Genomic DNA, 24,420 nt, shown 5'->3' on the forward strand with positions numbered 1-24,420 from the left:
TGGACCACAGAATCTAAATTGGATAAGAAAGCAGATGAGGATAAGGGAAATGAAAATACGGAAGTCAATAGATTGGAGGTCCTAGTAAAACTGAAGAATTATTGGAGTTGGGGTAACAGAAGAAGTGACATGTAAAGAGAAGAGATGGTGACTGTTGAGTGAAATGCTTGAAACTGAGAGACAATGAGAGGATATAGTTATTATAAATTATGAGGTCTATGGTATGACTACAGGAGTGGATGGCTGGGAGGGGAGGAGGACAAGATTATTTGTGGTGAACTGGAAGTAAGGAACTGAGAAGTAAGGATCTTCCACATGAAATATGAAATCACTGAGAACCAAGACAAGAGTAGTAGGGAAGAGAGATGAGCCAGATACATCTCTTAAGATTTAAATTATAATAGAGATTATTTGCACAATTCAGGTGTTCCTAAATTAGTTTTGTTCCAATTACCCATTCTTTGGTATACTGTGCTTCAAAGAAGTGTACTGTTTAAAGAACTTCCTGTTTAATTCTGCAATATAGTAGTTCCATCAACAGCATAGAGATATATCTCTCTGTTCTCAAGAGGTCATTCAAATGGACTAGATACACAAGAAGCAGATGAATTCCTTAACCTTGGCTCTTGAAGTTTAACATTCAGGGCACAATAACATTTCCAAATACCAGGATTACTGAATTCTGACTATATTCCAAAGTTTTAAAAACAGAAAATATAGTGGTAAAGAACAAAAAAAGTCGTCTCTCATCTAGTACCACAACACATGATCAATATCATTGGTACTGCTTATTACATTCCATTGAAGCTAGGTTTACTTAAAATTCATCAAATATATATTGGGTGCTTATTTTGTACTTTTATTAAAAATTGAGCAAAAGAGACATAGTCACTGCCCTAAGGAAGTTACAGCATAATTTAGACAATAATGACAACAATGAAAACAGAACAATAACTAGAAGGTCTACATTGGTGACCAAAAAGAGAACCCACTATATCTTTTTTTAAAATTTTTATTGAGTTAATGTTAGGTTACAATCTTGTGAAATTTCAGTTGTACATTATTGTTTCTCAGCCGTGTTGTAGGTGCACCCCTTCACCCTTTGTGCCCACCCCCCACCCCACCTTTCCCCTGGTATCCACTAATCTGTTCTCTTTGTCTACATTTTTATATTCCTTATAAGAGTGGAGTCATACAAAGATTGTCCTTCTCTATCTGGCTTATTTCACTTAACATAATTCCCTCAAGGTCCATCCATGTTGCTGCAAATGGGACAATTTTGTTCTTTTTTTAAGGCTGAGTAGTATTCCATTGTATATATATACCACATCTTCTTTATTCAATCATCTGTTGATGGGCACTTAGGTTGCTTCCACGTCTTGGCTATTATAAATAATGCTGCAATGAACACTGGGGTGCATGGGACTTTTGGAATTGCTGACTTCAAGCTCTGTGGATAGATATCCAGTAGTGGGATAGCTGGATTGTATGGTGGTTCTATTTTTAATTTTTTGAGGAATCTCCATACTGTTTTCCATAGTGCCTGCACCAGTTTGCATTCCCACCAGCAGTGTATGACGGTTCCCTTTTCCCCACAACCTCTCCAACATTTGTTACTATTAGTTTTAGTTATTTTTGTCATTCTGATGGGTGTAAGGTGATACCTTAGTGTAGTTTTGATTTGCATTTCCCTGATGGTCAGCGATGACGAACATCATTTCATGTGCCTATTGGCCATCTGTATATCTTCTTTGGAGAAATGTCTTTTCCTGTCTCCTGTCCATTTTTTGATCAGGTTGTTTGATTTTTTGTTGTAGAGTTGTGTGAATTCTTTATATATTATGGATATTAACCCTTTGTCAGATGTATGACTTGCAAATATTTTTTCCCAGTTAGTGGGTTGTTTTTTTGTTTCAATCCTGTTTTCCTTTGCCTTGAAGAAGCTCTTTAGTCTGATGAAGTCCCATTTGTTTATTCTTTCTATTGTTTTCCTTGTCTGAGAAGACATGGTGTCTGAAAAGGTCCTTTTAATACTGATGTCAAAGAGTGTACTTCCTACATTTTCTTCTAGAAGGCTTATGGTTTCAGGTCTTACCTTTAGGTCTTTGATCCATTTTGAGTTTATTTTTGTCAACGGTGAAAAAGAATGGTCAACTTTCATTCTTTTACATGTGGCTTTCCAGTTTTCCCAGCACCATTTGTTGAAAAGACTTTCTTTTCTCCATTGTATGCCCTCAGCTCCTTTGTCGATGTGTGGTTTTATTTCTGGGCTTTCCATTCTGTTCCATTGATCTGTGCACTTGTTTTTGTACCAGTACCATGCTGTTTTGATTACTGTAGCTTTGTAGTATGTTTTGAAGTCAGGGATTGTGATGCCTCCAGCTGTGTTCTTTTTTCTCAGGATTGCTTTAGCAATTCGGGGTCTTTTGTTGCCCCATATGAGTTTTAGGATTCTTTGTTCTATTTCTGTAAAGAACGTCATTGGGATTCTGATTGGGATGGCATTGAATCTGCAGATTGCTTTAGGTAGAATGGACATTTTAACTATGTTTATTCTTCCAATCCATGTACATGGATTGTCTTTCCATCTCTTCATGTCGTCATCCATTTCTTTCAGAAAAACCTTGTAATTTCGTCGTATAGATCTTTCACTTCCTTTGTTAAATTCACCCCGAGGTATTTTATTCTTTTTATTGCATTTGTGAATGGTATTGTGTTCTTGAGTTCTTTTTGTTAGTTTGTTATTAGAGTATAGAAATGCTACTGATTTATGTAAATTGATTTTATACCCTGCAACTTCGCTGTAGTTGTTGATTACTTCTAAAAGTTTTCCAATAGAGTCCTTGGGGTTTTCTATATATAAGATCATGTCGTCTGCAAACAGAGTTTCACTTCTTCTCTCCCTATTTCGATTCCTTTTATTCCTTTCTCTTGCCTAATTGCTCTGGCCCAAACCTCCAGCACTATGTTAAATAAGAGTGGTGGTAGAGGGCATCCTCGTCTTGTTCCTGTTTTCAGGGGGATGGTGCTCAGTTTTTGCCCACTGAGTATGATGTTGGCTGTGGGTTTGTCACATATGGCCTTTATTGTGTTGAGGTGGTTCCCTTCTAACCCCATTTTGTTCAGAGTTTTTATCATAAATGGCTGTTGGATCTTGTCAAATGTTTTCTCTTATCTATTGAGATGATCATGTGGTTTTTATTCCTCAGTTTGTTGATGTGGTGTATCACGTTGATTGATTTGCGGATGTTGAACCATCCCTGTGTCCGTGGTATGAATCCCACTTGATCGTGATGTATGATCCTTTTGATGAATTGCTGAATTCGGGTGGCCAAAATTTTGTTGAGAATTTTTGCATCTATGTTCATCAGTGATATGGCCTGCAGTTCCCTTTTTTTGTGCTGTCCTTGTCAGGCTTTGGTATCAGCGTGATGTTGGCCTCGTAGAATGTGTTAGGAAGTGATCCATCCTCCCTAATTCTTTGGAATAGCTTGAAAAGGATAGGTATTAAATCCTTTCTGAAAGTTTGGTAGAATTCCCCAGGAAAGCCATCTGGTCCTGGGGTTTTATTCTTTGGCATGCTTTTGATTGCTGTTTCAATCTCTTTCCTTGTGATTGGTCTGTTCAAATTGTCTGCTTCTTCTTGACTAAGCTTTGGGAGATTGTAGGAGTCCAAGAATTTATCCATTTCCTCTAGGTTATCCATTTTGCTGGCATATAGTTTTTCATAGTATTCTCTTATAATCTGTTGTATTTCTGCGGAGTCTGTTGTTATTTCTCCTCTTTCATTTCTAAATTTGTTTATTTGAGCTTTCTCTTTTTTCTTTGTAAGTCTGGCTAAGGGTTTGTCAATTTTATTTATCTTCTCAAAGAACCAGCTCTTTGTTTCATTGATCCTTTCTACTGCCTTTTTTGTTTCAATAGCATTTATTTCTGCTCTGATGTTTATTATTTCTCTCCTTCTGCTGCCTTTGTGCTTTGTTTGTTCTTTAAGAGAACCTACTATATCTTTTGATTTACAGTCTCAAAGCATATTTTCCCGCCTTACATTAAAAATAAGAAAACACGGCTTCAGACTACACCCATTTAATTAAAAATAAATAAAAATAAGGCAGTCACAAAACAGTTTTTCTTTAAAACTCTTTAGAATTAGAATAAAAACTTTAACTGAAACCCAGCTTCCTCCCAAGCAAAACAACTGTATACCAAACTATTGTAATTGTACTTTAAAAAATTATCCAACATAAAAAAATGAAGTGTGGTGGGATCGAGAGTGATTTCTATTGCCTTAAAAATTAACTTTTTGTGTTATAATGCTGTTTGTGAAATAATTAAAATTAGGGTCAAAGAATAAAAATAACTTACCCTTCGGTCAGCTGCTACAAGTCTAAATTCCTGTAATATCTTGCCAAAAAAAGATCTTTGTGGTTTTCGAAAGAGATGAATTGTCCCCTTTAAAACAAACAAAATATAAATAAAATGGCATCTAAGTATCTAATCTTCTTCACAGTTCCTGTGATGCGATACAGTAATAACAACTAACATTTATTTATTGAATGCTCAATACACGCCAAGCACTTATTCTAGACACCTTACATATATTTATCTAATACTCACAATAATCCTATGAGGTGGAAACAATTTTTAGTAAATTTTCCAAGGGTACAATGCTAGTAAATAGCTGAGCAGGAATTCAAATCGAGGCATTTTAGCTCCAGACCGCATTCTTTATTTTTAAATGGATAAGGCAATTTTGAACCAGAAAAGCAAACAGTTTGTCAAATAGCTCTACTGGAAAGAAAATATTACAATTTATCTAATCAAAGCTTTATATATTGAAAAGTTTGGCAACTATTACCATAGTAAAACGTCTAGGTTCTCTCTTAGGCACTCAAAATATCTGACATCCCAGCTAGCCTCTGTGACTCCTGCTAGTACAGAGTATGGGGATAGCAGAGAAAGGGCCTGGCAGTGGGGTTATCCATGAGAGAAGAGACTGAGTCGGGACTAGAGTGGGATTTACCACTCAAGTTCAGGAAACCATGTGAGACAGCCTTAGCATAAAGGAGAGTACAAGCACATATGAGAAATGAGCTTAGGATTACAGCAGTATCTAACATCAGAGAGAGAAAATATGAGTTATTCAATAAACGGTGTTTGGAAAAAGGTAAAGTTAGATTCTTACTGCACTCCTTACTTTAATTTTTTATTATTTTAAAATTAAAATATAAATCTATAGAGTATTTGAAGAAACTATGGATGCATAACTTTATAATCTTGAAGTTGGAGAAGCTTTTTCTTAGTAGGATATAAAACCAAGAGGCCACAAAAAATTGCTCAATTTTACTATATACTTTCACATTGGGAATACAATATCCTAAAAAAAAAAAAATCCCTGGAAAGATAAACTGAAAAAAATTTTGTTATTTCAGAAGCAGAGTAATTGTTTTCAGGGAAAAAAATTCTTCACAATTTTCAATGGTCATACATAACAACATGATTGCTAAAGTGCCATGTACTTAAATAACTGGATTTTAATTTTAACAAAATACTTTCCTAAACAGTAAAAGCCACAATCATCATAACAACCATACTACATTTCTACCTCACTAAAGTTGGCCTATTTGACTCAAACACTGAAGCTCCACAGAAAGTAGCAGAACGGGGTGTCAGATTTAAAAATGTGAAAAACTTTCAGATTCAATTCAAGCAGAGGTATGATTTTCCTACAGTTAGGATCTAGAAACATCTCATCTGTTATAAAAAGGTATAGCCCACTTCTTCAAAGCTTAGATACGTCATTAACTGCACGGAACGCAGGAAAGTGAGAAAATAAGGCTGAGCACTAGAAATCTGGCATAAGAAAAACAGCAGAACATTGATAATTGTTGAGCCCAAGTGATGGCCACACGAGGGTTCACCATATTCTACTTTGGCGTATGCTTGAAATTTCCCATAATAAAAAAGCAATAAAGTAAAAAATACTTTAAAATGTAAAAATAAAGCATGAAAGTGTTATTTGGATACTAATTCTGGTATGCAAATAAAGACCAGTGTATGTGCATAACCCTAAAGCTCTGCTACCCAATTCAGTTGAAACGGAACAATATACTATTTTCCTTTGAGATGTTAATAAATGCTAAAGTTAATGAGAATCCTCTCTTTTTAAAGAATTGTGTGGGACATTTTGGTCCCAAAGATAAATTCTGCTTGATACGGTTATCCTCCGACATCTTTTAACTCTAACTCCCTTTAAATTATTTAAGTTACTTTAACCTTTAAGTTAAGACAATCAATAAGGAGTTTATAAAAGGCAGAGGGCTATTTCTGATATTGAAGAAAAATTAAAATTCTAATGTTCATGTCAATCTTTCCAAAATTATATTGGCTTTCCACTGCTATCAGGATTAACTCCAAATTTTACAATCTAGAATTCAAAGCTTTCAATGACTTTGCCTCAGTTTCTTTCCAGTTTGATCTCTTGCTCCAGACAGGAATCCCCAACTCCAACTAGACTGGTGTACCCAAATCTCATGATCATACTACTCTAGAGCAAAAAGGCCAAATTTGTCTAACCTAAGCTCTAATAGCCATGTAACACTTAGCAAGTTACTTGACCTCTGTTTTCTCGTCTAAATGAGAGTAATGAGTAGCAGATTAAGAGTATTAGAGTAAGGCACAAAGTAGTTGGTTGCTTGTTTCGTCTCCTACGTGAAGCCTTAGATTATTCCAAACTATAGTGTTTTTTATGACATTTACTTTGTACTTAACCATGGGATAGGCTTCATCTTGTCATCTTGCATCGTAAGTTAATTTTTCAGTAACTTCACTAATGACAAGCGCTTTCTTTCCTTCACACATTGTAAGATAGCACTGTGCATTGCACATAGTATGTTCGTAAAAAATAATACATCATGGGTGACTCATAAAACCTTTCTTCCCCAAAACTTCTAAAATAAACCTTAAATCCTACTATTACCCTGCATTACTAATATTTCAAGCATAAAAAAATAGTGCCATAGTTATTTATTCAGTGTTTTATAAAACAGATATTTATTGAAAACTTTCTCTGGGCCAGGTACATACAAGGCCCTGGGAACACCAGAGTGAATACATAGGTCCTGCTCTCAAAGAGCTTACAGTCTAGGAAGTGGCAAAGACAAGTAAATACACAATTTTCACATAGTCTGGCAAGGGCTGCAGACGTTACTGGTAAAAAGCACCAGGTTATCATGGGAGGACAAAGGAGGCATCTAACGGGATCTTGAGACATGGCAGAAAGGCTTATGAAAGAGACTAAAGGATGTGTAAGTGTTATACTGATAAGGACAGGGGGTAGGAGATGGAGAACGATTCAGGCAGATAGAACAGCATGTACAAATTAGATACAAAGCCCTAATTCTTAGAGATCTAGGAGCTGTTCACTTTGGCTAGAATATGGATGTGTATACGTGTAGAAAGAGGCTGTAAAAGTAAGAAGCTTGATTATGAATGGCTTTGTACACCATGCTAAACAGGACTGCATCTTGAGGGCTATAGAAAAAAAAATTAAAAGATTTTAAGAGAGGGCACGGCATGGTCAAATTTTAGAAATTAACTCTGGCTACAGAGTGGTGAATGTTTCGAAGAAGAACGTAGCTGGAGGCTATTTGGTCATTAGCCAAAAAAAAGTAGTTTTACCCACTTTGTGTGTGTAAAAGTGGGATTACAGAAAACTTACAAAAGACAAAGAAAGTATGCGAATAAAATAACGTTTCTCAACCATATCCCCTTAAGGAAAAAACGTAGAGTGACAATGGCTTAGGCACAGAAAAGTGGTCCTTTTCTCCTTTCTGGGCAATCAATAAGAGATCCATGATTATTTCTGATAAGATGAAATGTACCTCTTTTGACAACGAAATGACAACTGCTTTTTAGATAATATTCAGAGAGCTATACATTTGATTTTCAAAGACATACAATGACTAATTCCTCTAACAAAAGTTAAACACCACATCCCCAAACCCACGAAATCTACGAAAGAAGAAAAGAAGGTGCAATAAGATGCTCTACCAACACGTTGACTTTCTCCACCACCGGCCTCATGAAAGCTGCGGCAATTTCAGGCTTTCTGGCACTCAGTAAAGCCAACCTGCGAGGCGGCCGCCTCAATACCCTGCTCACCCCCCTCTCTATTTACGCCAGCCTTATCGTCATTGCTGTAAGCATCACCACTACGGACGTTACTGCTGCGAACTTGTTTTCAGATCTTTTGCTGGGTTGTAATCGCTGACGCCGGCAAACACTCTTATCTCTCTATCAAGGAAATCTCGGCAGGCAGAAGTCATAAACTCGCCAGAAGCTGAAAGCTCGGCCCGGAGCCGGGCCGGGATCCCGAGCGGCAAAGGAACGGGGTAAGGGAGCGAGGGCATCAGGGCTCTGAGGGGAATCTTTGGACGCCAGCAGCCTCTCCCGAGGGGCCCGACCACGGATCCGACAACCCCTCCTCCGGGCAGCTGAGGCATTTCAAGGCCGCTTCGGGACGAGAGAAGACAAGAGGAAACACCAACGACAGGAAATCTCATGCCCTCAGCCAACTCACCATGATAATAAGCAGCACAGCTCCAGCCGGAAGACGCTCTGGGAGCTGGTTTTTCCCTGGAGCGGAAGGGGTGGGGCATCGGGGGACGATTGGCTGCGAGCATCGCGGGGGCGGAAGTACGTGTACTGGCCTCCTGTTCCCGCCCCCACTTCCCGGCTGCCCCTGCGTTCTATGGTGGCGAATTGGTGGCTAGAGTTACCCCTCCAAGCCTGTCGAGGGTGGGTGGAGACTTGAGAGCCGAGGCTCTTGTCAGGCAAAGAGCAATTAGGGTTTATTTGTCATGTTAGGAAAATTTCGTTGAGTGTTGGAGCGCTTTTAACCATGTGGTGTGATTTAATTTTTGCAGTCCTTTATGAAATAGATGGTATTCCCATTTTACAAGTGAGGAAACAGTAAGTATAAGAACCTTGCCCAGAAACATTTAGTTTGCTGGAGTACCTATTATTGAATTTTAACTCAGACCAATTATAGAGTACTGTGTTCTGATTTCTGAAATAACTATTTATATTCTCTATAAAATTAATTTTATTATAGAAGTAATGTTAATTATAGAAAACTTGGAAAACAAAACATTAAATAGAATTTATTCAATAAAGACTGAATATGGAGCACAAGTGTGTTCGGGTACTGGTCTCATGAAAATTATGTTCTAGTAACGAGACAGAAGACAAGCAGAGAGAAGGAAAACCTTTAAAGATATTGATAAGTAGTGTCATATAGTAAATAGGGTAATGCTATAAAGAGTGACTAGATTGATAATTTAGAGTGGTAGTCAGAGAAAGCTTCTCTAAGGGGGATGAAATTTGACTTGTGAGGACAAAAGTCTTTTTGTGAAAAATTTTCCAGGCATAATAAACCATGCAAATACTTAAGTCAAAAACAAGCACGGTATTTTAAGATTTGAAAGAAAGTTGCATGTCTTGAGCTTCGTGCTTGAGGGGAAGAAAGACGGGCCACATCAAACAGGAGTTTCTAATCTGGGAGTAAAGAACTTGCATTTCTTTTTCAAAGTGAGACAAGAGAATAGTGGACAGTTTTAATAAGGGAGTGACCTTTACATTTTTAAAAGATCACTGTGGCTGTGGTATGGAGAATGGACGTAGATGGATGGTAATAGCTAACATTTCTTAAGTACGTATGTGGTAGGCACAATATGTATTAGTTCACTTAATCCTCATAATGACCCTTTGATATAGGTACTGTTATTAGCACTTACTTGGGAAATCGTGTGCCGAGGTCAAACACCTAGTCAATGGCAGAACTGCAACCCTGTACCACACAACCTGATTCTAAAGCCTTACCTGCTACTCTGTACTTACTGCTCTTGGACAAGGTTAGAAGCAGGAAGACAAGTTGGAGCACTATTGCCTCATTCACTCAGAGCAAATCATTCTTGATTTTTGAAGTTTCTTTCCAGTCTTTTTAAACAAAATTAGAATCAAACAGTACATATTTATAGCCTCCCTACATCATGTATGGATGTATTGTGACTTTTTTTTCTCTTGTATCTTAATTTTTCCAGAATAATGTTTTAATGACCTCAGAGAAGTCAGTCATAGGTTTGTGCCTTAATATATTTAACTAATTCCTTATTGATAAATGTAACAGTCTGGGTTTATACATAGCAAAATAAATCTCTGAAGCTATTTTAAGGGAAAAAAAAGAATCTAATACAGGGAATTGGGTAATTGAGTATAAAATCTTGGGCAAAAACTAGACCGAAGATCAATAATGAAATAGAAGACTTTAACAATGCTATAAACCTATTAGACCTAACAAATCTCTAGACTATACCATCCAATAACAACAGAATACACATTCTTCTCAGCTGCACATGGAGGATTCTCCAGGATAGAATATATGTTAGCCCATAAACAATTTTCAATAAATTTGAAAGGATTAAAATCAGAGAGATTGTATTCACCAAGCATACTGGAATGAAATTAGAACTCCATAACAGAAGGAAATTTTGGATATTCACATCTTGTGGAAATTAAAAAACATAATCTTAAATAACCAATGGGTCAAAGAAGAAGTCATAAGAGAACTTGGAAAATACATCAAGATAAATGAAAATGAAAACTCAACATACCAAAACTTATGGGATCCACAAAAAGCAGTGCTTAAAGGAAGATTTATATGCCTATATTGAATGCCTATACTGAAAAAAGAGGAAAGATCTCAAATCAGTAACCTAACTTCCACCTTCATGAACCTCTTCAGTAAAAAGAAGAGCAAACCAAACTTAAAGCAAACCAAAGGAAGGAAATAATAAAGCTTGGAGAGGAAATTAATGAACTAGAAATTTTTAAAAAATAGAGAAAATCAAAGCTAATAATTGATTCTTTGAAAAGAACAATAAAATTGACAAAGCTTTACCTAGCCTGAACAACAAAAAGAGAAGACTCAAATTATTAAAATCAGGAAAGAGGGAGACATTACTATTGACCTTACAGAAATAAGGATAAGAAGGAAATATTATAAATAATTGTATGCCAACAAATTAGAAAACCTAGATGAAATGGACTAGTTTCTATAAAGACACAAACTGCTGAAACTAACTCAAGAAGAAATAGAAAACCTGATTAGACATATAACAAAAGATTGAATTTGTTTAAAACAAACAAACAACCTTCCACAAAGAAAAGCTCAGGCAAAGATGGCTTCACTGGTCAATTCTACCAAACATTTAAAGAAGAATTAGCACCAATCATTTGCAAACCCTTCCAAAAAAATAGAAGAGGAGGAAGCACTTCCCAACTCATTCTATGAAACCAGAATTACCCTGATACTAAAACTAAACAAAGACATTACAAGAAAACTACAGACCAACATCCCATATGAATATAGATGCAAAAAACCTCAGCAAAATATAGTCATCCCTCGGTATCTGAGTATGACTGGTTCCAGGACACCCAAGGATACCAAAATCCATGGATGCTCGAGTCCCTTAGCTGGCCCACCATATCTACAGGTTCTGCATCTGTGGATCCAACCAACTGCAGATTGTAAACATAGTACTCGATCTGAGGTTGGTTGAATCTGTGGATGCAGAACCTGCGGATATGGAGGGCAAACTGTAATAGCAAAATGAATCCACCAACATATTTAAAAAATCATACATCATGAATGGGAATTACCACAGGAATGCAAGGTTGGTTTAACATATGAAAATCAAACAATGTAATACATCATATTAACAAAAGGCAAAAGCCATAGAATTATCACAATAGATGTAGAAAAAGTGTTTCACAAATCCAACATCCCTACCTGAAAAAACACTCAACAATCTAGGAACAGAACCACAGATACAAGTTCTTGTGTTGAGTAATTAGACCTTTTAGTTTGGAGGTGTACTATTTTGTAAATAGACCTAGATCTTTGTACAAAGTCATTAGACATTATTTTGTTTTGAAAATATTTTTTACCATTAACCTGCTTATTCTCCTTCTGGTTGCTTTTGTTTTTACAATTGTTTATCATATTACAAAGTCTTGTTTCATGTTTTGTTTATATTGTATTATTTTACTTCTGTTTAATGTACAAGGCAATGTTCTGTAGGAAACAGATGGATGTAAAAATCTGATGTCTTCAATCCAATCCAAGCTAGCCCTAAAGCCTAACAACTGGAAGTCTCATTAGACTGGTGATCAATTGTTGAAAAGTGATTGATCAAACTTTGCCTAGGTATTCTGTAGAACCCATGAGGACACTCCCCATCTTGTCAATTTCTGAAAAAAAAAGCACTTCAATTAGTCCATATTCTGGGATCAACGATCTGTGGGGTCTGTGATTGTTTATTATACAGACTCTTCCTGGTCGGTTAGAGAATCTGAGACACTAACAAAATACACACTATCAAATGACCATCATGGCCTCTCTTTTTTTGTGTGTCATGGGATAATCTATGTCAAAGTCTCAACTCTTCCTAGAACTTCTGCCTCTTATATACAATCACTTATAATCCAGTCTTGCATTTTCTTTGATAAGTGGGAAAAAATCAACATACAATATTAATATTTGGGAACTTTACACATAAAATCAATTTTAAAAATGAGAAGACAAAACACCAGTTGACAGTCAGCTTCTTTAGTTGATATGCTGAGGCTTCAAAATAAAATTCTAACTCCATGACAGTCTCTCTCAAAGATTTTGCAACCTTCTGAAACCTACCCTCCTTGCACTTTTCTTGTTTTATTCAGCTGTACCTGACCTTCTTCATGAGATACTTTTTCGTCAGGGTTTTCTCAGGAAAAGCAAAATCACATTGTAAACTTCCTAGACCAGAGGTCAGATTTACAGAAGTTAAATAAAAGCCATAATCTAGAACCAAAATCCGGGAGTTTATGAAAATTAAAGATTTTCCTAAACTTTACAGAGAAAGGCAAAAAATTTGCTACAGAAATCAGGATTTTTTGGACACAATGTCCTGGACTACAGATCTGTACTAAATAATTCAATTAATTGTTTGCTCCTCAGATGGAGAAAACATTTCACACCAACAGGGTAGAGAAGATTTAAATAACTCAGCTGTATAGAACTTTAAAAATAAAAGTAGAAAATATACTACATAAGGCAACTTCAGAATCTTTTAAGGGACGACTGACCCAAAGATTCAAAATTGTAACCTAAATAAAAATGAAAAATAGACCTCATGAAACTTCCAGACATTATTTGAAAAGATTTCAAAACAGTGAGAACGTTGCAAAGAAGCTGGAACTACAGTGCAAAGAACTTTGTTTTCCTTGAAATATTGAGATGAAGTTGCTGACCTGATGCCCCTTCACCCCTGAACATGTACGTATTCCCTAAAAACAAGGACATATTTCTACATAACCACCATCAAAATCAGAAAATGAGCAATGATACATTACTGTCATCTAATCCTCAGACCCCATTCAAGTTTTGTCAGTTCCAATAATGTATTTTAAAGCAGAAGGAACCAGTTCTAATTCACAAATTGCATTTAGTTGTCACTCTATATAAATCTCCTTCAGTCTGGAACAGTTTCTTAGTTTTTACTTGACTTTCATGACCTTGCCTCTTTTGAAGATTACACACCAGTTATTTTGTAGAATGCTCCTAGAGTAGATTCAGGTCATGAGTCTTTGACAGGAATATTATAGAAGTGGCACTGCATATTTCTCATTGACTCTATTCTGTGAAATTTGGCTCATTAATGAAGATAGCTTTCACCACTACATCAAGGTGGCATCTGCTGGGTTTTTCCACTATAAAGTAACTCTTTCTAATTAATAATATTTTGTGGGGATGTATTTTGAAACAATGTAAATATCCAATTCTTCATCACGCTTTCAATTTGTTTTTGTATTTATTTATATATCCACATTGGCTCATGGTTTCTCATTTCATCTGATGTGTTATAACCCGTTAATATAATTAATTACTTCACTGATCAGATTTGTCCAGTGGGAGCCCCTCAAATCAATGTTTTATCCTCATCATTCTTTGAGCATTTCCTTCTTTTCTAGCACAGGATATTCCAGGTTCATGTATTTTCTCTGACCCAATCCTGATACTGGCCCTGTCACCAAGGAGCCCTGGTTCCTCTAGTGAATGTTATGGACTGAACATTTGTGTCCTCCTAAAATTTATATGTTGATGGAACATGGTGGTATTTAGACACAGGGCCTTTGGGAGATAATTAGGATTAGATGAGGTCATGAGAGTGGGACCCTCATGATGGAATTAGTGTCCTTATCAGAAGAGACACCAGAGAGCTTGCTCTCTCTCTGCCATATGAGGACACAGTGGGAAGGTGGCCATTTGCAAGCCAGTGAGAGCTCTCACCAGAAACCAAATTGGCTGGTAGCTTGATCTTGGATTTTCCACCCTCCAGAACTGTGAAAATAAATTTCTGTTGTTTAAGCCACCCAGTCTATGGAATTTTTGTTATGGCAGCCCCAGAAGACTAAAACAGATTTTGATACCAATAAGTGGGGTGCTGCTTTATAAAAAACACATAAAAATGTGGTAGCTTGAGTAGACTAAGAGACAGTTGAGAATTTAGAAGGCAACACATGGGTGTTATGTGTGTTCACTGCTTTTGGGGTATAACTGCCCCAAGTCCACCTCAATGGAGAGAACCAGGGAATATATGTATGTGGATACATCCACATATGTGTATATTCATATCTTTACATCTACATTTCTTTATCTATTTTTATATATCTTATAACATGAATTCATACAGTTAAATTCAATTCCAACCCCACCCCACCCCACCCGTTTCATCCTAGTTTTCTCCTTTCCTGTATTCATAACACCTTTCTGACAGTGAGAAACGTGGCTCCACTATGGTTAATATATTGACTTATTTGATCAAGTCTCCCGTACTAACCAATCTACCATCTTTGCTGACACCTTCCCCGCACAGAGACACTCTCCTCTCTATGCTTGAGCACTTATTCCTCATTCCAGGTTGCCCCTACCCACCATGTGAAAACTTCTTCACTCTGTTTGTCCCCAAAACCCTACACCAAGCTGCCCATCATTGTAGACACTCTCCTTATCCCACGTGGTCTCTGACACCCTACGTTGGGCCACCATACGTCCCCTCTCCCCACAGTGAAGCCTGTTCTGAACCACTTTGCAGAAAAGAGTTAAAATAGCATGCCTGAAACTGCTATCCTTAGAAAGTCCTGCTTGCAAAGTTGGCCCTTGGCTGGCATCTGGGAACTTGAATTTGGGAGAGAGTTCCCACCATTCCCTACCTGATAGAGTGGCTCACTGTGCCTAACACAGTTAGGCCTAACATTTTCACCATGTAGTCATAACTTGTGGCCAGAGGAATTAAGCGCATTCTGTGTGACTCCATTGGGAGAGGACTCTTGGAAGCTGGCGTCTGGTTTCCTCTGAAATTTGCCCTATGCCCTTTTTACCTTTGCTGATTTTACTTTGTATCTTTGGCCATAATAAATCATAGCTGCAAGTATGACTTTATGTTGAGTCTGTGAGTGCTCCTAGTGAAGCATCAAATCTATAGATACTCCTCAAGACCCAACCACTTAATGCTTTAAAACTGAGTAGTTCAGGAGGAGGGTAAGAGAGCAATTCATGTAAGTTTCACTTACTTATTGACATTGCTGTGTATCAGCTCTACTATTCTATTGTTTTCTATTTATCTCATCTGTTCTTTGTTCCTTTTTTCTCCTTCCTTGATTTCACTTGAATCAATCAAATAGTTTTTAATAATCCCCTTTATCTTCTCCAGTGGCTTTTTAGATCTACCATACTATTTTTTCAGCGGCTGGGTGAAAGATTACAACATGCACCCTTATCAGTCTACCTTACATTAATACTATACCACTTCAGGTAATATAATAACCTTATTTCAAAGTAATTCCATTTACTGCCCTCTCCCATCCTTTGTCCTATTTTTGTCCTATATTTTACTTCTACATATTATTATAAATACCAAACTGTAAATTTTTTAAATATCCAATGTTTAGAGAAATTAAGAAAAAATTATCTTTTATATTTACTGACATATTTATCACTTCCAAAGTTCTTAAAAGTCATTCTTGGAGATACAGGTTCCCATTGAGGATCATTGTCTTTCAGCCTAAAGAATTTCTTAAAGCATTTTCTATGTCAGTCTGCTAGCAACAAAGTCTCAGTTTTTGTTCATCTGGAACAGCTTTTATTTTGCCTTAATATTCTCAACATTTTAACTAGATATAGAATTTCACGTTTTTGTTAGTTTTTGCACTTTAAAGATGTCATTCTGTCATTTTCTGGATTCATCATTTCTGATGAAGTGAGCCACCACTTTGCTGTTTATTTGAATGTAATGTCGTTTCCCCTTCCTGGCTGCTTTTAAGATTGGGGGTAGGGGGCAGCAATATGATGTACCCAGCTGTGATCTTTGTTGTACTTATTCTGCTTGAGTTCACTGAACTTCATGGATCTGTAAGTTGACGTCTTTCAACAATTTTGGGAAAATTTCAGGCATTACTGCTTTAAATATTTCTTTTGCGCCATTCTCTTCCTTTCCTCTCCTTCTGGACTTCAAATTACAGGTACATTAGACTGATACTGTCCACAGGTCTCCAATTTTTGCTGTTTCTTTTCCTTCTCTCTCTGCTTTAGTATGATAATTGCTTGGTCATCTTCCAGTTGTCTTTCCTCTGCTGTGCAGTTTACCATTAAGCCCATCCAGTGAAATTTTTTACTTCAGATACTCTGTTTCATTTCAGATTTTAATTTTTCATCACTTGACGTTCCATTTGGCTTTTGGTTTCCATTTCTCTGCTGAGAATCCCAATCTGTTAATCCATCATCTTTTTTTCCTGTAAATTCTTTAACATATTTTAAAGCTGTTTTAAAATAATTTTCTGTTCATGCCAACATAGGGATCATCTGTGCGTCTGCTTCTATATATTTTCTATTGATTCTGGATCAGATAAATTTTCTTTCTATGCTTAGTAATTGTTTATTGTGTACTGGACTTTGTGGATGGTATGTTGTGAAGACTCTGGATTCTGTTTCCTTCTAAGTAATGTTGTTTCATTCTGGCTAAGTGTTAAATTACTAATGGATGACTTTGCTGCTGTGAAAACTTGATTTTAGGCTTTGTTACAGTGAGTTTCTTTCCATTTTACCCCTAGTCCTAAAGTAGAGTCCTTAGTTCTAGGATGTCATCCTTCCTCCTTAGGAAGGGTTCCCCTTGAAACCCAAACTAAAGCCCTCCTAGTGGAATTTGAATTCAAACTCTGTATTTCCCCCTGCAGCTGCTACCTCTGCTCAGTTTCTTAGACTTCAGTTATTGCTTTCTGCTGGATTCCTTTCAATATCACACTGCACAAGTACAATTTTGGAATCTACGAAAGATTTAAAAGGACTCTGTAGGCAGATGTTGGGGCTTCTATCTCTGAAGTTCTCTCTTTTCCAAAATTTTCCTTCTAATTTCCACCTGTTCTAGAAGCCCCAAATGACCCCCTAGCCCAGCAAGACTGTCAGATTCTGCTTATATTCTATTTCCAAGCACACTGTACAATTGGAAATTGCTCTCAAGGTAAAAGCTAGTTAATGTGGATTTCTTCTAGTATATGATTTTGTATAGTTTCTGCATGTTTCTGATTGCTCCCTAGAGTCTTCTAATCATTCCTTTTTATATTTTGTTCAGAGTTTATCATTGTTATTTGCCAGACAGTCCAATATGAGCTACTCTTTCATTACCAGACTGCAACTTCTAAAATCTCAAAAAGTTTCAAATAAAAAAATTAAAGGCAAAATAAAGTTTATAATTTATTTCCAATCCATTAGGATAAAAACCCACTTTATGCAGCCGAACCTTTTAATTCATTTCTTCTGAAGAAAAGTACAAAAGACCAGATTAAAATTGAGACAAGCATTTAAAGGAAAATTCTTTGACCCAGAGTCCAAAAAGAAACTGTAAATGGTTCATTCTACCAAAAGAATTAGTTTTTGTACAAAATATAAAGAATTTTACACTATAAACAAAGACTGCCGTATATTTACTTAAATTAGAATTCTAGTATCTGCTTTTCTTCCAATTCTTCCCGAGCACAAGCATATTTGCAAGTCAGAAATCTAATAGCCTCAATGAGCAGACTGTCTTAGAATAAACTTTTACCCTCAAAAGACCTGGAGAGAGAATATTGATTCTTTCCCTTGGCTCAAAGTCTAGTATCATCGGTTAAGTTTTAATTTAGTTTACAAAACTCTGCCATATTAACATGAAGAGCACACATTAATGTTTAAGCTTTACCTTTTAGGAAGTAACATGACACAGAGCTCAAGGCAAAAAAGTCACAATCTAAGTCTAACATTAATTCGAAAAACCTCAGCAACTTCTATCTTAATTGAAAAAGACCAGACCAATCCCTTATACCTCCTACTATATTGTTATCCTATTTTCATGGCCCTTCTATGAAACAAACACAGCTTAAAGTAAAACTTGGTCATAGTAAGTCATAGAAAATAGTTCTCTAGCACCAAGCTCAACTTCAGACTTGACCAGGAAAGCAGAGAAAGTTCTGTACACAGATGGATATTCATACAGTACTATAATTCTCTGCTTCAATGTTTATGATTATTAATTTGTCTTTTATATCCTTTAACATTTGAAATCTTTATCTAAAAGTTTTCCGAATAAAAATAGTGAGCTACATTATTGAAGACAGAATGATGACAACTTTAAAGTTATTTTAAAAGTTGAGCTTGAAGCACACAGACCTTTAATATGACTGACGTTATCCAAGTATCAATGACAATCCGTTTATAAATGAAAATGCAAAATGAAATCTTATGAGCTTTACTGAAAATGTTTTAATTTGGGATGTTGCCAATTCTTGTCATCATGTATATTTCATTATTTTTCATTATCAATATGTTATAACTGATGCTTCAATGTTTGAGACTTTTAAAAGATATTACTATGCATGGTTCTGGCTTAAAAAAATTTTTTTCTATTTATCTCAGCTCTCACTTTTATTATCCAGGGAGTTCTAAAGTCATGATTAGAAGAGACATGATTTAAGTTATGGCTACAAACAGCATAGGATGTTAAGAAATCATACATCTTCTCTATTTAGATAAATCTCTAACGAAAGCAAGAGTAAAATTAAGAAGAATGTATGTCTTTATAAAATTCTTATCTAGTAGGGGCAAGTTTTAAATTTTAACGCATTTTCTCAAAACCAAAGATATTTTTACTAAATGAAAAATCTTTGTTACCACTATAAAATTATTCTTTCCACCCACGACATTTTACATAAAAGCACCAAAGAAAATTTCTGTAAACAAACTTTTAACCAGTAAACTAAGGGCAAATATCCATTTGCCTTTATTACAATATTTAAAAGGCCATGTTATGAGTCTCTACTTCCTACAATGACATTTTTATAATAAAAATCCAGGCATACTTATACAAACAAGAAACGGAATTACTGTACATTTTTGGGAAACAAAAGGCAGGTTAACAGACTACAACTTTTCAGTTAATAAAGTGAGCACAAGAAACCTATAAAATGTATGCAATATATAAAAATTCAGTAATTTTTTAAAATTTCATTGAAGGGATTAATAATTATTAAGAATAAAAGATGGTTGATTCACTGGCTTATAATTATCCTGTAAAGAGTAAGAAAGTAATAAGCAATAAATTAGAAATGTCTTAGCTCCCCCTACTTCCTTTCTCTTGCATGGGAACCACTTTGACAGCAGTTAAAATTGGCTTTCTTAAATATCAGAATAATTCTAGCAGAAAATAAATTCCATTAGGAATAAGTTAACAGTCTACAACAGATTTCTGACAAATGCATTAGAAAAAAAATACTGCACGTCACATGAAGATTGATCTACATGTTGTATGACAGAGTGACTTGAACCTTCAAACCTCTTTTTCTGTTTTACTAGTTTGCTTAATTGCTATCAACAAATTGCTTTCTAAATTGTTTGGTAGCAAAGTAACAGAAAAATAAAAACTGAAAAGAACACAACTGTTTAATGTCTGTAGATTTATGAAGAAGAAAAAAACCTTCAAAATACTTTTTCCTATTGTTATTACATAGGAAAAAGTTTCATTTGGCACACTGGATTTGTAAAAAGAAAAAGGAAAATAAAAACTTAGAATGTTTGGCGTTCCAGTCACCCACAGTGAAGACAACAGTAGGAAAAGAAAGGGGGAAAAATGACTATTTTAAGAAAAGACATCAGAAGACAAACAACGAAAGGCTCTTGTGTCTTCTACCATTCACTGTCTCTGGAATACTTTCATCTGCAACATAATATACAAATTATTATTTACATTACGATTATATTGGCAAAGACGACCAGAATCAGTTTTTGTTGTGCTGTAAACTTACAGTGTCCATCAGGATAACCAGGACCATCAGGCAAGAAGGCCTTAAACAAAATATTCAATCTGCATTATATATTTTATTCAAATTTGTTTCATGGTTCAACTTTTGGGGTGCACAAATAATTGTTAAGACTCTGAAAAGTCCTGTAAACTTAGGTTGAGTTTCTGTAAGAGATAACTATTCACTTAAGATGGTGTTTCTCTCTCTTGGAAAGTAAAATGTTCTGCAGGCTTACAAATATATTTCCTCAAACAGTGGTATCTCCAAAGTCCTTGTTCCAACGTATGTATGCTTCTAAGGTTTGAGGGCTCACGCTGCGTTTTATCTTTTTCAACGATTCAGTGAAGTCAGATAATCGAATATTTCTCATCTAGATTTAAAAAAAACATATGACAATAAAAAAGATGAACACATACACTAGTTAACCCAACAATGGGTTTAAAGTAAGGATGCTGTTGCTTACTAATATTATAAATATAAATAGATGTATTCTTAGAAAATCATGCCGATCATCTTATTTTACATGTTAGTATAATTAGGCAAGTTTACTAAATAAGAAATCTTACAAAAATGCTATACTAGTATACTTTTTCACATTATAAAAACAAAACACACTCACTATAGAAAATTTGACAAATACAGACAAGCAGAAAAATAGAATCACTCATAATTCCACCATTCAGATATAATACCACTATTTGGCTTATCTGTGTCCAATTTTTTTTCTGTGGATAGTTTCAGGGAATTTTGCATTCTCAAGTCTCACTTACCACATATATACTCTAACTAAATTCATGCTGGGTTTATTAGAAAGGAGAATGAGGGTTTACAAGAAGCATACAGGACTTTCAAGGAAATATTGCTTTTTAACTACAACATGTGGGATGCTTGTATCTGAAATTTTCTGATATTAATATTGCTTATAATGCACTTTATATTAATTTGGTCACATTTTCTGATATTACTAATTGGCTTTGAGAATGTAGATTGATAAAACAATGCTGAGCTAATTAATATCTATATACTTAAGGATTTTTAAAAGGCAAAATGGAATTTAGCACAAAACAAGTAGTAGTAAAAACTATCACTAGCATATACAGGTATATGTTGCCCCAAAATAAGAAGTTAAAGGAAGATTTGAAACAAAATGTCAACATCTAATATTTATTATCTATATTCTTCTTTTTATCACTCTTATAAAATCCAACGTAACTATTTCACATCCTCTCTGATATCTCCATGAGCAAATAAGAAAATCACCCAGACTTGTAACCTGTAGCCTAATCTGAAAAATCTTAGTCAAAAAAGTAAAAGGATATATTTTTAACACACAATCACCATATGAGCCCTATATGTTTCTTATTTAACTATAAAACACACACTGGCTCTTCCTAAAGCCCAAAGTATAGAAGAATGATGAATGTCACGTGGGTATTATCCATGATATTTCCGAATAAAATTTACTTGTTAAAGAAATTAAGGTTTTAAAACTTTTCCATGGAATTATAATTTCAGTATATAGTTTGGTGTATGTACATATATGAAATTTATACATGATATTTTAAAGTTAGCACAAGACTAATGTATACAACAGGAAAAAGCAAGTGTTAGCTAGTTCAGTAAAGAGGGAAAGAGAAATAGTAAAGATGTCTTATCAAAACAAAATAATGAATAAAAAAATTAAACTGGACATAAACTGTGTCCTTTAAAAACAAAGTACATTATGCCCTAAATTTATAACCAACAATTTTCAGTATTAGCTTTTAAAACACAGAATTCTGAAACAATTATTTGAGTTTCTATTCTTATAAACTATAAAAGACAAATTGGGTTTATCTCACCTAAATTTGTGTATATACACCAGTACCTGATAATACACTTAGTTATTCAAGTTGTACAAAATAATGGCTGAATAAAATTCTAGTATACAATTTTAGAAATCAAACTACTTTGTGTTTTCCTCTCATCTCATAAATGGAACTGGCAGAATGGATTTTGTTAATCTCTATCATAAAATGCCATTATTGAGTATTTATATGTTTTAATATTATTTAATGGACACTTATATGGTATTCACTATTGCCAGACTTTTTGTTTCGGAGAAAGATTTGCCCTGAGCTAACATCTGTGCCAATCTTCCTCTATTTTGTATGTGGGTCGCCACCACAGTATGGCTGCCAACGAGCGGTGTAGGTCTATGCCTGGGAAGTGAACCTGGGCCGCCGAACCAGAGCATGCCAAACTTAACCACTAGGCCATGGAGCCAGCCCCATCAGACTATTTTAAGTGCTTTATAAATATTAACTCACAAATCAGGACTAACAGTTAAAATTACTACCAAATTATTAATACTAAAACCATTAGGCTAAAAGCAAACTGGATAAAGGTATATAGGAGAATGTAACCACACAATTAGAGGAATAGTCACAAAAGGCACCAGTACTGTTATTTCCTATAATTCATTTAGCAGTTTTATTAAATTTTAAGTACTGCTATCTAAAATTTAGTTTAAAATAATGTTATGACATATATTTTTAAAACAGTGGATACAATTATATTTTTAGGGGTGGGATTAAAAAATTCAAGTAGATTTATTATGCTGTAATATTAAAATAAATGTACTCTATCAGAATGACTTGATAGTTTAAAAATATGTGCATTTTCAGGCTCTTGTCATTGGAGTGGACTAACTTAATATCAGTACTAATGAAAAACAAAGTGGTACGCATTTCTATACCCAAGAGTCTTAATATTATTATCCATTAGAACGAACCAGGGTTCCTAGAGAGTTACTGACTCCATGTCTTGGGATAGGCAAATTCAAGACGTGTCTTGCTCCCAGGAAGCAAGGGCACTTTTCAAAGTTCTGAAGTAGTATTGAGAAGGCTGATCTTAATATAAAAGCAGATTTCACTAACTATGACCCTTTAAACATAAAAAAAATTATAACTGATTTACAGATGTGGTGGGCATCTTCTGACATGTCTCCTAATGATTCTTGTCTCTTGTTATATATACCATTCTGTAATCCCTTCCCCTTGAGTGCAGACTGGACTTAAGAACAGAATACAGCAAAAGTGATGGATGTCACTCCAGGATTACATTACATAGACCATGACTTCCACCTCGCTGGCACTCTCTCTTGCCTTCCTTGCTTGCTTGTTTTGATGAAGCAAACTACTCTGCTGGAGAGGCCTATGTGGCAAGGAACTGAAAGCAGCCTTCAGCCAACAGCCAGAGAAAACAAGCTCTTAGCCTAACAACCCACTAGGAAATGTATCTGGCAAAGAACCACGTGAGTGAGCTTGGAAGTAGATTTTCCCCAGCTGAGCCTTGCAATGACTACAGCCCCAGCAAACATCTTGATTACAGCTTTGTAAGAGACCCTGAGCCAACACTGAGGACTGTCTGAGTAATGTAGTTGATTAACCACCATGCACAAGACACTGAAGACAACCTTGAGTTTATTTAGAAGCTTGAAAAAAAATCCTGCCAAGATGTGCTCAAATATATGAACTCTCTGTTAAGAGTTTACTGTCTCCTCAATAGCTGTTGAAACTTGAGCAGTAAAAAAAAATCTGACAGATAAATTACAAATACAATTCAAGTCTGATTTTAAAAGACTGTTCACATAGCTATGATCTGTCTGCATATTCAATTTTATATTTTACAGGCAATTTTTCCCAAAAGTATGTTTCAGCATCTCATAAGAGGGCCTACCATATTAAGAAAATGTAATAAGTTAAATTACAAAGGTAATTGCATTGCTCTTATAAGAAGGAAAACAAACAGTGAAAAACTAACAAAACAGAGTATCAAGGGAGTTAACCTATTACAAGTTACTTTCATAATGTATAAAACCCTCAAGTTTCCTATAATTTTCTTCTGTTTAGTATTTACATAATGTGACTTCACAGAAAATGATTTAATGACTATGTACACTACTTTCTATCCATTACCAAAGAACACCATAAGAGACTGTAGTTTGAT

At 35.3% G+C, this 24,420-nt stretch overlaps 2 protein-coding genes across 8 annotated transcripts in view; both read right to left on the minus strand.

The window, feature by feature from the left end:
• The window catches only part of SLC30A6 (solute carrier family 30 member 6), a 45,566-nt gene extending 36,872 nt beyond the window's left edge, over window positions 1–8,694 (minus strand). For 2 of the 4 annotated variants that reach the window (XM_070236524.1, XM_070236523.1), the window contains exons 1-2: window positions 8,582–8,644; window positions 4,366–4,452 (exon numbers count right to left, since the gene is read on the minus strand). Coding sequence is in view for 1 of the 4 variants with exons in the window: in XM_005600085.4 (XP_005600142.1) it covers window positions 4,366–4,452; window positions 8,582–8,584 (90 nt within the window). In the remaining 3 variants the exon portion in view is untranslated. Of the gene's footprint in view, window positions 1–4,365; window positions 4,453–8,581 lie in introns of all 4 variants that reach the window. The other 2 variants (XM_005600085.4, XM_070236522.1) reach the window with 2 other exon arrangements.
• A 9,144-nt stretch (window positions 8,695–17,838) lies between these two features.
• Window positions 17,839–24,420, minus strand: part of SPAST (spastin) — a 71,615-nt gene continuing 65,033 nt past the window's right edge. For all 4 annotated transcript variants that reach the window (XM_070236525.1, XM_070236526.1, XM_001918091.6 and 1 more), the window contains exon 17: window positions 17,839–20,800. In XM_070236525.1, coding sequence (XP_070092626.1) covers window positions 20,678–20,800 — 123 coding nt within the window. In that variant the 3' untranslated portion in view covers window positions 17,839–20,677. The remainder of the gene's footprint in view (window positions 20,801–24,420) is intronic.

Source organism: Equus caballus, chromosome 15 (assembly GCF_041296265.1).
Source record: "Equus caballus isolate H_3958 breed thoroughbred chromosome 15, TB-T2T, whole genome shotgun sequence".
NCBI lineage: Eukaryota > Metazoa > Chordata > Mammalia > Perissodactyla > Equidae > Equus > Equus caballus.